This window comes from Pangasianodon hypophthalmus, chromosome 11 (assembly GCF_027358585.1).
Source record: "Pangasianodon hypophthalmus isolate fPanHyp1 chromosome 11, fPanHyp1.pri, whole genome shotgun sequence".
Taxonomy (NCBI): Eukaryota; Metazoa; Chordata; class Actinopteri; order Siluriformes; family Pangasiidae; genus Pangasianodon; species Pangasianodon hypophthalmus.
In genome coordinates, this window is record NC_069720.1 from 17,446,564 (window position 1) to 17,460,492 (window position 13,929).

A 13,929-nucleotide genomic window follows, 5' to 3' on the forward strand; every position below is an offset into this window, starting at 1 on the left:
TTTAACATCACCATAGCAACCTCCATCCAGGGGCGTTTCTTTTGTATTAGCACGACAATTGCAGACAGCGAGGTTATCTAAAACTGTCAGGCACTAACACAGAACACACACGAACAATATTATCAGAAGGGTTATTCTTTTACTGCCAGTGAAAGTAGGCATCTCCGTGACTCAGTACAGTGTTTGATCTGTGAGCAACAAAACCACTAATTATACTGCCAGTCTGAATTGTACACTATGCAGTTACAGCAGCCCCCAAAATAAGGGTAAATCATCTGCGTGGCTTGGAATACTTTGTTGAGTTTCAGCAGAAGACTTTCAGTTATGCTTTTTCAGCACGGAACTAAAAGTTTCCTTCCCTTCAACTTTTAGTCACACTTTGGTTTTACCACCATGACCACAAACTTTTACTTCCACTGTACTCTGGAAGCCAAACATTGACAATCTCTCTTTGTTTAAAAATGGTCTAAAGCCATGACTCTCAAAGTGGGGCCCAGGGACCCCCAAGTGTCCGTGAAGCATAGCCAGGGGTCCGCCATTTAAAAGATAAATTGTTACTGTGGTGGAAATAACAACCAACCATTATCAAAGTTATTATTGAGTTGTTATAGTCATTAGTCAGGTTAACTAGTCACTTGAATTGAATGTTTAATCCAAACCTCAATAACTCAAAAAAAAACAAAAAAAAAAAACACTAGATCTATAAAAAAGTGGGATATTAAAGAATAAATACTCAGACTCCAAAAAGTCAAAATATTTTTGTACACATTTAAATAATGTGCATATTATTTGAATATTTGTTTTGTTTATTTATTTTATATTATTAGGGCAAATGCAACAGTCACTGTCCAAAACGTGAGTGAAAATACAGGCAGCAGAGATAAATAGGAATAATACATAACCATAAACATGGTGAACAGGCAAAAGTGAAAACCAGGGCTAGGAATTAATACTATAAAAAAGCATGATACGTCTTCTCAACAAACAAGGAAAGGGTATACACGGACAAACAAATCAAGAACTGACCTAAAATAGATGGACACAGTCGGGTAACAAACCAATGACAGGACAGGGGGCGGAGATAAGACCAAAACATAAGCCAAATTAAACACTAGCATATGGCACCATGGGAACTGTGATGTGAAGGTGAAATCTATGGAATATTTCTTACACGTTTCAAGGGGTCCTGAACTCCTGAAAGAAAAGTAATGGTAGATTGTAGAGACTCGTGTTTGGGTTGAATTCCTTAACACAGCACTAATTCATTAAACAGAATACTATATTTTACAGAACATTATGTATGAGTTCAGTTTGAACCTATCACATCATTTTTGTCTTATATTTTCACAGGTTTGCCTACATCTTAAATAATATGAGATAAAATAAGAATATGACAATGCAAATCTAAACTCAGATACTCAGATCCCATTCACGCCTACGTGCGACCCATATGAGTTAGCTTACTAACAGTTATCTTGCTGAATTAGCTGTGAACACAGTTTTGGTTGTTATGGTTTATTTGGAGAAGTCTGGCGACTGATAAGTTGCTGAGAATATGACAATGCAAATGAGTAAGATATTGAAATCCTGCTAATGTCTCTCTGTGACAATGTGAGCTAGTTTACTAGCCAGCTAGCTACCAGATATGTGGTGTTTCTTAAGTTGTATGTTCATACATATTCCTGCATCCTGTCTTTTTAATAATGTAAAGGTGTAGAGGTTTTGGAGCTGTGAGACGACAATGCTACCAATGTAGCGCCTGCTCTGGGGTACTGCAAAGAAAATCCCTACATATTCAGACAGATGTTCAGTTCAAATCTCTGTTCAGAAATGTTACTGACGTTCACTGGTCTTAACCTGCTGGGACATAGATTCTTATCATTTAATGCTTCCAGGCAATCAGACTATAAGTCTGGAATCAGTAGGAAAAAAAACTGGCAACAATGATTCTTGCTACAGAATATCCTTTCCACAGAGTTGCCCTGATTGTCCACTGGAGAAAAACTTCTTACAACAGCACAGGAAATGCAGTCTCCTTAGGAACACTGTGCTTAGGGCTCGAAAAGCAGATTGATCATTTCATATAGACTGTAATGCCTGCGTGCACTCATGTCACAGTCTAGTTAATAAGGTTTCTGCAGCGACACTAAATATAGATACTGAGTGATTAGGGCACAGTTTGGGTATTTATATTTTGTTGAAAAAGCCTAAAGCTAAATGAAAAATATGTGATTAGAAAGACATAGAACTTATTTTGACATGATGGCTAAGTAAGGAAAAATGCATGTTATAGGAAAATGGGTTGCTGAACTATTTTTTCCTCATATACCATAATTTATTAATGAGGGGGACAGTGATAGTGGTTAGCACTGCTGCCTCGCACCTCCGGGGTTGGGTGTTCAAATCCCGCCTCTGCCCTTTGTGCGTGGTGTTTGCATGTCGGGGGTTTCCTCTGGGTACTCTGGTTTCCTCACCCAGTCCAAAGACGTGTCGTAGGCTGATTTGCATTTCCAAATTGTCTGTAGTGTGAGTGTGTGTGCGATCGTGCCCTGCAGTGGGTTGGCACTCAGTCCAGGGTGTCCTCCGCTTTGTGCCACAAGTCCCCTGGGATAGGCTTCAGGCTCCCCGACAGCCCTGTGTAGGATAAGCGGTACAGAGAATGGATGGATGGAACTTATTAATAAACAAAATGCTATGCTGTTTAACCCTTTATAGAATTTATACAATTATTGTTATGAAACATTCACGAAACGTTATTCCTGTATTACGTTATAGCAGCTATGAACAGTAGCCCTCTGAAATAAAGACAAAAAGCAGCTTGTCATGTTACTGAGCACTGAGCACTCTGCCATAGCAGAACACTTACTTGCTGACTGTTACAAAGCACTGACACTGGAGACTGATAAGTTGCTGAGAATATGACAATGCAAATGAGTAAGATATTGAAATCCCGCTAATGTCTCTGGACTGAGTGCCAACCCACTGCAGGGCACGATCGCACACACACTCACACTACAGAGCAGTGTGAGCTAGTTTGCTAGCCAGCTAGCTACCAGAGATGGTAGTAAGATATGTGGTGTTTCTTAAGTTGTATGTTCATACATATTCCAAAGACATGGATTGTAGGCTGACTCGCATTTCCAAATTGTGTGTGTGTGAGTGTGTGTGCAGACTGCTTCCATAAATATTACATAAACTTCTCCTTAAAGAAAGCTTCACCATATCAACATTTATAAATCTTAAATAACAACACATTTTTAATCTATTTATTATTAGCATTAGCTTATATGTTGTGTCTGCCATACAAGTCCCTGTGAATGAGCTATTGCTTTAGAAATGATAACATATTAGGACAAGGGATGCCAGTCAAGACTGATACTACAATCCCACTAGTTTACTAGCTGAATAGCTCCTATGAATGAAAGGAGGACATGGGAATGTTTACATATTTCTGTAATCATGTAGATGCATGTTCATAGATCCTGGCATTTTCAGTTAATGTAGACATGTACATAGACCATGTTCCTTGGACATTTAACATATTAAAATGTTATTCAAATTCTTTTTTAAAAAAAGGGCGTGACGTGAAATAGAGCTTGCCTTGTTTTTAACATTCAGAGATCATTGAGATGACAGTAACTGTAACATCATGATATGGTAATGTTGCTTCTGACTGTTTGAATGTACCACATCCATTATGGCTGGTGCTTTTGCATCACACTGGGATAAAAACGGCAGTACAACTGTCATCACCGGTGCAGTCAGGTGCTCGTTCCCTGGACGGTCAATGCTGCTGTTTGGCCATGATGAACGCCTCCAGTTTTAAGCCCTGACAGAACCTGTTCTCAGGCTGTCTACCTGGTGTGTACTTAATGTCTGCATGAAGCTGCCATTAATCCCACACTGTGACTAACATGCAAACACACCTTTGCTGTGAATCTCCTTTGGCAAGGTTGTGTGCTGTTCTCTGAAGCAGCAAGGAATACGCTGTGCCGGGAGCAGCTAAACAATTTGGCACCATGCCAAGTGTCCACTGCATTAAAGCAGAGTGCAGAGTAGTCATCATGCTTCACTTAACTTGAAATGGGATCCAGCAGGCTCATCTGTCACTGGCGTTGCCAGAGCCAGAATTGATTTGTATCAGCTTGGCTTGGGAGAGGGGCATCTGGAGAGGACAGAGGGTGACATGCCTATGAAAAAGTGCTGACCTGTGGGGACTAATTGTCAGAGGTGGAATCGATCAGCAAGGCCACTGCTGAACACACAGTATTTGTTTGTAGCTCAATTTTATTGACTGATAATAGATTTGTAATGGAATTCACATAGAATTTGCATTGTATCAGAAGTGGGACTCTGAGAATAGAGAGATGGAACTCAGTGGTAATATGTGAGAATGAACAAATAAGAATGATGTCCTAAGAAAAGGTACGAATGCTAATCCCACCCTTAACCCTAATGTTAACCTTTGTAACATTTATTGTGAATGTAGTAGTATGACTAGTTACAGTTAAAGTTGCAAGTGTGAAATCATAGCGTGGTTTAAATCCAAGAACCCGAATGCGGTAGAATGGCCCAGTCAAAGCTCAGACCTCAATCTGATTTTGCAAAGAAGAATGGGCAAAAATATAAAGATTCAGATGTGCAAAGCTGAAAGCCTTACAGAAACACAAATACAGCTGTAATTGCAAGTTGGTTCTAAGTATTAGTAGGGGTGAATACTATTGCACCCAACAAATGTCTGTTTTTTTTTTTTTTTGTTAAAAATATTAATATATAAAAATATTTTAAACCCTGAAATGTTAGACATATTGTATAAACCAAAGGGTAAATATCCATTTTAATTCTAGGTTGTAACACTATACAACGTGGAAAAGTTCACTCAGGGTGAATACTTAAGCAAAGCACTGTATGTAAATCATGATTATTATTTATAATCATTGTGATTTATGATCATTGTTTATGTCTTTCCAGCCCTACTGTATGCCACCATCTTCGGAAACGTGACCACTATCTTCCAGCAGATGTACGCTAACACTAACCGCTACCACGAGATGCTGAACAGTGTGAGAGATTTCCTGAAGCTCTACCAGGTCCCTAAGGGGCTTAGTGAGAGAGTCATGGACTACATTGTCTCCACTTGGTCCATGTCCAGGGGAATCGACACCGACAAGGTACCTGGCGCCAAGTGCTGTCAAGAGACTATAATTCGAGTGCAAGCAGCTTGTTTTCATCACTCACTCTAACTATCATGTGGGCTCATTTGTTATCTCGTTGCAATAACATCCGTAGCAAAGTGACAAATGGGCTTTACATGTTCAAGATCACACTTAAAATGTTATGTTAAACTTTCTGAAAATCACAGTGTGCAAGAAGTCTGGCATGTGTTCAGATGTCCTTTTAGGATGGCTTCCATTCTACCAAAAGGATTACAAGCTGAGTCTGATTTAAGTCTTATCCATTATTCTTAGTTGTCTGAAGAAAGGAATCAAAAAGAAACATCCATCAGAGACACTTTGGAGGTGAAGGATTGGCCCTTTTCTCTGTTTTCCTTCAGGTGTTGCAGATCTGCCCAAAGGATATGCGAGCGGATATTTGCGTCCATCTCAACAGGAAGGTGTTCAAAGAGCATCCTGCGTTCCGCTTGGCTAGTGATGGGTGTTTGAGGGCTCTTGCCATGGAGTTTCAGACCATCCACTGTGCTCCAGGGGACCTCATCTACCACGCAGGTGAAAGCGTGGACAGTCTCTGCTTTGTGGTGTCGGGATCCCTGGAGGTCATTCAAGATGATGAGGTGGTTGCCATATTGGGTAAGTTCACCTGAAGTGCTACTCATACAACATTATTCCTCCAGAAAGACCCTCTGGAAAATGAGTGCAAATTAGCATGACCAAAAGGCAGGTATTTAAGGTTGTCTTCACATATAGTTCTTTTTAAATGATCTATACTCAGTCCTGTTAAAGTGGACCTGAAACGGAACTAGCTACAAATGACCTAAGTGGACTCAAAAGGCAACTCATGTCCCTTCATCTATGCTATCACTTGGCTATGAGTAATAAACAGAGAGAGAGAGCGAAAACAGAATTGAAGGGACATACCAGAAATAAAGCAACAATAAGAGGGAATTTGTTGCAAAAAACCAACTCATGCTTCGTGACATAAGCCTTCTCGTAAGTGTAAGTGGGTGTAAGTGGTTACCGTAGACAAAACATACATACAGTACATATATTACATTAGTAATATACAGTAACCATTTTTCTGTCACTGACATTATTATTACTGCTGTCTAACCGCTTAAGCTCAGTAGTATAATTGCTAGTAGCACAATGGCTCTATTAGCTTGTATTAGTCTGTTCTGTATCGAACACCATTCAGCTCATTATACACACGATTGAGTTCATTTGCAAAATGAAAAAAGTGCAGTTGAGTACAGAGTCATATAAGAAAAAACATGGCTTTGGACAGCATCTATCACAGATTGTGCAGCTTTGACCTTTGTTCTAAGCATTGTCTCCTTGGCTGACCATATGTAAATTTAATTGGATATTTTGGACGCTTGCTTGCTGACGCAATTAACTGTCTGCACATTTCAGTGGTCTTCTCATACTGCAACTGCCAATACATTATTTATCCTTTAAGCAGTATATGAAGCCTGGGATTTTGCAGTCACCTGGGTTTGTGGTGGTGTCATTGACATTTGTAGGATCTATATTTCATTATTTGTCGTACGAGTTCTCTGTTTTATACTGTATAATTATTTTATGACAACACTAAACTGATTTTTTTCTGTTTTAGAACTTTGTTTCAGTACGATACTGTATATAAATGTGTAAAAAAAAGAGAGGTGGGTCTTTTAAATACAGTCTTTTAAATATCTTTATTTTTGAACTATTATTCTTTTGAAGAGTACTTCTGCCATACTTGAATTTTTTTAACAGAATAAATTTACAATACAAGTCTGGACCTTACAGGGAAGCATCAGGCATGTGGGAGGGGGTGGAGGAGGGGTTTTATACAAGAAAACACTTTTATGTAATGGGGATTTGATTTTTTTTTTTTTTTTTTGTTGCTATCCTGACACACTGCCCTAGTGTAGGATTCAGCAATAAAATTTTTTTCATCCTTCTACCTCTGCTAGTTCCTCGATAACTTTGAATGGCTCTGACTCAGGGGAACAACAGGATTCAAGAAAACAAACAGGAAAATATGCAGAAATATTTATTGAATATGGATTTACAAATATGATCATACATAATGGGTAGAAACCAAAATGCCAAGGCTTGGCATCACAGAAAATTCATTCATGTCCTTTTGGGGTTGTTTGCCAAAAAACTTTGGGACCCACTGATATAAATGTAGAACAACAATTAATAGTGGAGGCTATAAAATGAAATATCTAAAAAATATGACACATGCTTAAACAGTATGGCATTTGTCTTTATTTTTAAGATATCTTAGTGACTTGAAGGACAGATCGAACTTTTGCAAATGCCCTTGTATTTACAAGAATGAATATGTCAACTACAGGAGACTACACTGGGAAAAGTGTTTTTTTTTTTTTTTAAATTTATTTTGCTTTAACTTGGTATCAGGGTATCACTTTGCATGAAGTCAGGAAGTGTGTTTTTTAATCCCACTCCTAAAGGATCTCCTCCCTCAGGTATTTTTGTTGTCCCTTAAGATTAAATAAAGTTGAAATACAGTCTTTGCACTATGGCATAATGAATTCTGGAAAGAGTGCTTTTGGAACTGAGGGTTGCACGTCACTGTCCAATCCCATTAGAGCCAGTATAGAATCAGACCAGCAGCGCATGCCAGCTCAAAGGGGCTCATTTTCAAACTCTACTGAGGGTGAATTTGTACATGGCAGAAACAAAATCTTCTAGACACTGCTCTAGACATCGCATCGTCCATCCATCATTAAGCTGTAAGGAGCTTCCATGCCATGCTGAGCACTCTCAGTTTCAGAGTCAACTATTTCAGCTCAGCCTTGGTCTACCTTTAAATTGTGTAATAGAATACACAGATTTTATTATTTTTGCACATTTATTGCGATGATTTATTTACTTTGGTCATTAACAGTATAGCCCAAAAAACACTGAAGCTGGAAATTGAATTTGTATCCTAGAAACAGCATGAAATGTTCTTGATTGCACGAATAAAACAGCCTAAAAATAGCGATGTCCTGAAACAGTTTTTGCTTTAACTATGGAAAAGAGTTAGCTCTGATCCTGAAATATGGATTCTTAAATGCGTAATGAATTCTTTAAACCCCAGTGAAGAAACTGCTATGCCTTCAGATTTTTTTCACACTTGAGTGAATACCCTCAGGGGTTCCAGGCAGCAATCACTCTCACATAGTTGAATTACTAGATCCATTTGCCTTTTAATTAACTGAATATATGAGGTTAAACTCCTCAGTGGAGTCCCTTTAGGAAAAACATCCCCCCTTGCTGCAGCACTGAGACTGGACTCGGTTATAGTGAATCTGCGTCTGGTGTAGGGTTTAATGATCATAATGAAGTCGAGGGTGGCCTGCTTCATGAACGTCAGGCTCTGAATGTGTCAAGACTGTAGTCGGAAAGGTAAAATAAACTTAAGACAACCTTGAGACACTGCTGGAATAGTTTTTTTCCTTTGCCATGCCTCTTGGGTTTCACAAAATGCTGAAATAATGGCTGGTTATTTTTTTGTCGCTGCTGTTTGAGATATAGATTGAGATTATGGGTGAAGAAGATGAATGTTGTATGCTGGTAAGTGGCAAATGGCACGAATGTTAATTTTTCACGTTGCTTGAGCTTGGCTGCATTTAAGTACTCTTACTAATGAATGTGTTTTCCAATATAATGATACAAACAGCCTTTAGTACAATGGATTCAACAACTGGATGTCTTTTGTTACTGGGGGCAGCTTCAGGTTCTCATTTTCACATGTGCTTCATGGTCTTTTGATGAATTCAATTACAGTCGTACCCCAGCAGTCCTGCTGCCAGCTGCATGCACACAGGAGCACAGTCACATTTTCATATGCATAGGCTCTGAATCTTAATATTGTGGGTTAGTTGTGGTGTACCTAATTACTGTGTGGACTGTTTGCAGCGAGATGAGCTCACTAAAGCGGGAGGAGGGATTGTTCATTAAAGACAGCTGACTTAGTGTGTATTGGATATACACACCAATAAGACCTCTTAAAGGATCCTTCTAGGAAAAGTATATATAAATGACAGCTGTCAATTCCCTTTATAAAACATAGCATAAAACACTGAAGGTGAAAATTGAAGGAAAAAGGTCAGGAGGCAATTTAATAATTATATCTTAAAATGTTTTGTTACATTTTTGTTACACGGGATGTAAAAATATAGTCTTCAACTATTTTTCATGCAGGAATAATGTTTTAATGTAAGCTGCTCTAATGGTTTTTTATTTATTATATATTCTCATTACATAGGGTGTAACGTAATAGTGTTCTCAAACATTAGTGCTCTGTACAGTATGTCCAGTATAACACAATTTTTTAACATATTTAACATTTAAATGCTGATTTTCTTTCATACTATATACAGCCAAGTGTTTTCTGCCAAGTCTGCATCCCCCCAAGACAGCACTAAGAGGACACAAAAATGTAACAAACATTGCCAAACAGTGAATGTTATGATATAAATATACAAAATCAAAGGCTAATAATAAAAAATAGATTTCAAACATGCTATTTAACAAAGAAAAATACATACATAACTATACATATGGTCACGTTGTCTGTAAAGGGAGGTTTATTTAACATTTATGGAAGGGGTCTCCAGTGTCAGCAATTTGTAACGGTCAGTAGGTTTTTTGTGCACAGGAGAGTCTTAAAGATAGAGGAGTTTTCACTTTCTGGTTTTTTTGTAACCTAGCAAGCTGCTTTTTTTGTTGTATTAACTTCAAGAGAGAGAAGAAACAGAGGCTGGTGATGGAATGACGTGTATACATAGCTGTTTTAACGTAAGTGATAAGAGGAACTTGTTCTGCAGACATTCCATAATATTAAGTGTAACTATAAATGGTTGAAGAGCATGTTGTGTTGTTCATTAATAAATAAAAATGTAATGGGTGGCAGATCACTGTGGTAAAAGGAGGAAAAACACACTTTGGCTCACTTTGCGGTGGATTATTTTCATACAACAGCAGTCTGTTGTGTGAAATATGTATTCCTTACTTATTTCATCCAACATCTATGGGGGTACAAACTTTTGCACTGGATAGTCTACATTTAATAATAACATGCGGTCATGCAGCGTGACTCAGTATGTGGTGTAGAGTTCTTTACTGTTGGGTGTGTTCTATTTCTGGATGTTTGTACTATTGTAGCATCATACAAGAAAACTAATGATATGTAGTTAAAAAAAATTAATCAGTGTGTTAAGGTTATGCTTTATGTTTGACTTTGCATCATGGTTTAGCACATTAACATTTAAGCTCATTTATAAACATTACCCCAGTGAGAAAACATTAATTGGACAAGTTGACATTTAGTACACATTCACGTTTTTCGTGATCCTTGAAACATTTGCGCATATGCAATAAGGTAATGCAGGTATTTAATTTCTCTCTCTTTCTTTCTCTCCCTCAGGAAAGGGTGATGTGTTTGGAGATGTGTTCTGGAAGGAATTGAACTTAGCGCAGGCCTGCGCCAACGTCCGTGCGCTAACCTACTGTGATCTTCACATCATCAAACGTGATGCCTTACAGAAAGTCCTGGAGTTCTACACGGCCTTCTCGAATCACTTCTCACGCAACCTGGTGCTCACCTACAATCTGAGGAAGAGGGTGAGTGAGAATTGCATTTGTGAAACTGGGCCTTGCTTTATTAGCAGTAATCAGAGTCACTTCTTTTCTTTTTTGTAGTTTCACAATCCTTTATATGGCCTTCAGGTTCCTTGAAAGTTTGATCACATAAAACAGTCCCCCAGTGGGTGGTACACTTACTGTGGTGCAGTGTTCTATCATTGTATAAATCATGTAATCGGGCCATCGTTCACCCCAGAGATGGATTTAGAATTTAATTAGCTAATCTGTTGCATGATCTTGCAGAGCACTGAATCAATCGCAGCAAAATTCTTGGCATTCCTTTATAATATTGACATACTGTAAATATTCTCTGATCAATAGGAACCAGCTCAGATTATCGGCTTTACGTCCAGTGCTAGATCAGCTCCACGCAGCACAGGCATGTGTCTTATTGGCTCCAACTCAATTGAAATTCACGTCTTCTCTGTCTTTATGTAAGCACCTTCTGCTTCAGAGCTTTAAGATCCATACTTTATGTGAGGGAAAGAAGTGTGAAGACCTTTCTCACAGCCTGTAGTGATAACTATAAAGCTGCTGTAATGCATCTCTCCTTGGATTACTGGGCTTTTGCTGACTATCAATGCAGTGTGTCGAGCAACTTTTTAGGAAGAACATGAAAGACTAAACTAATATAATTGCTTGTTTTTTGTTCAGACTACACTACGGAATTATTGGCACCCTTTAGGAAAAGTTAAAAAACTTTGAGTACTATGAGTAATATTTTGACCTTAAACCTATGGGGACACATGTATAGAAATATTAATATTTAGTGAAGCTTTTTGCAGAAAATAACAGCACTTAGTCTCTTCCAGTAATTTCTAACACAGTTTAGAGACAGTTGTAGAGGATCCTTGACCATTCCATCATGCACAACATTTTAAGTTCCTTTATATTCATAGGTTTGTGCATGTGCACTGCTGCCTTAACCTCCTGACAGAGGCAACCAGAATTTGGGTAAAAATATTCTGAGAGAGAATTCACAATGCCACTGATCTTCACAAATCTTCACCTAAACAACACCAAAGAATCAGTGAGCCACCACCATATTTTATGGTGTGCATGGGTACTTTTCCTTTCATTTTTTTAAAAAAGTTTTTATTGCCCTGATTGTGTTTAATGGTATTTTAACTGCTTACGTATTTTTATATTCATTCCCTGACTTGTGCTAGTCAACAACCATCTTCCTCTTTTGTGTTATAAGCTCCCCATGGTGATGGATAATGTATTTTAAATGTGTGTGGCCTCATATATATGCCAAAGAAACATAATATGTTTAAAAGTAACAGAATATTTCTGAGACTAAATCTGAAATATTATAAAGGGATCACAATCATTTTGGAGTAAAAATTTTTAATTGTGTGTAATGTTTATTCTCTGGAAGAGTGCCAATAATTTTGAAACTGACTAATTTATGTGGAAGAATTAAAACTGCAAAGTTTAACTGAAAGTATTAGAGTGCTTAAATTTCAATAGTTTTATTATTTAAAATTCTAAAATAATTTACATAAAAGAACATAAAATGACTCTCAACTGAAACACCACGTTCGTATCTCAAGGGCAATTAAGAACCGGATGAAAATGCCCTTGAGATACGAACGTGGTGTTTCAGTTGAGAGTCATTTTATGTTCTTTTATGTAAATTATTTTAGAATTTTAAATAATAAAACTATTGAAATTCACTGTTCTGATCCATAGTTCTTGAAAGGTGCCTGGATTTTTCTTTTTAAATGTGTATATTGTACATGTTAAGGAAAGATAATCACACTTTCCCTATCAGTAGGCAATGTTGTGTTGCCATCAAAGTAATAGTCTTATTGGTTTAGATAAGAAAATCCTCCATAAGCCTCTTAGCAGAGATACAATGACATTATCCTCTGTGCTTTTTAAGAAGATAATCATATTAGGTTAGGTATACTTACCCCAAAGTCTTGAGTGTTACATGTAAAGAGATATGACGACAGAAATGATGGACCACCGACAGCATTTTGAGCATCTGACATAAAGTATGAAATATATAAAACACTGCTATATGGACTCAGTTTTGAGTTCACATTTAGATTCACAGCTAATGTAGAGGTCAGAGGGTCATATTAATTTAGTAATACACAATTAAATTGACCTTTAAGGCAACAACTGAACACCTGATACAATTCAATTTGCATCTCCTTTCAGTTTTCATAATCATGATACAATCTGTCACCATTTCCCCCACCCTCCTTGTCCTGTCTGTCACTTCTGAACATCAGAGTAGGACAAATTAAGCCCTAGAGTCAATGCATTGTTTCCTAATTAGTGGAATAACAACCACTACAAAATCACCCTTCATTTGAAAGAACTACAAGTTTTTCAAGTTTACTACAAACATACTAATGTACACTCACTTTATGCACTTTATGCCCTAAAGTGATGCACTTTATTAGGAACGCTATACTAATACTGGGTAGGGCCTTCCTTTGCTCTCAGAACAGCCTCAATTCTTCGTGGCATGGATTTCACAAGATGTTGGAAACATTCCTTTGACATGATTGCATCATGCAATTCTTGCAGATATTTCAGGTGCACTTTCGTGCTGCAAATCTCCCATTCTACTACATCCCAAAGGTGGGCTACTGGATTCAGATCCATTGACTGGGAAGACCACTGAAAAACACTGAACTCATTGTTCAGGGATGCACATGGTCAGCAACAATACTGAAATAGGCTGTGGCATTCGAGTGATGATTGATTGCTATTAATGGGCCCAAAGTGTGCCAGGAAAACATTCCCCACATCATTACACCACCTCCACCAGCCTGGACTGTTGACACAAGGCAGGTTGGGTCCATTGATTCATGCTGTTGGTGCCAAATTCTGACCCTACCATCTGTGAATTCAAGATTTTTTAGACCAGGCTATGTTTTTCCAGTCTTCAGCTGTCCAGTTTTGGTGAGCCTGTGTCCACTGCAGCCTCAACTTTCTGTTCTTTGCTGACAGAAGTGGAAGTGGCACCATTCTGAGTAAACTCTAGAGACTGTTGTGTGTGAAAATCCCAGGAGATCAACAGTTATAGAAATATTCAAACCAGCCCATCTGGCACCAACAATCATGCCACAGTCGAAATCATCGA

General features: G+C 38.1%; 1 protein-coding gene across 2 annotated transcripts in view; it reads left to right on the forward strand.

The window, feature by feature from the left end:
- Nucleotides 1–13,929, forward strand: part of kcnh1b (potassium voltage-gated channel, subfamily H (eag-related), member 1b) — a 45,891-nt gene that overhangs the window by 20,918 nt on the left and 11,044 nt on the right. For both annotated transcript variants that reach the window (XM_026922372.3, XM_053238334.1), the window contains exons 8-10: nucleotides 4,972–5,171; nucleotides 5,555–5,807; nucleotides 10,606–10,802. In XM_026922372.3, the coding sequence (XP_026778173.3) occupies nucleotides 4,972–5,171; nucleotides 5,555–5,807; nucleotides 10,606–10,802 (650 nt within the window). The remainder of the gene's footprint in view (nucleotides 1–4,971; nucleotides 5,172–5,554; nucleotides 5,808–10,605; nucleotides 10,803–13,929) is intronic.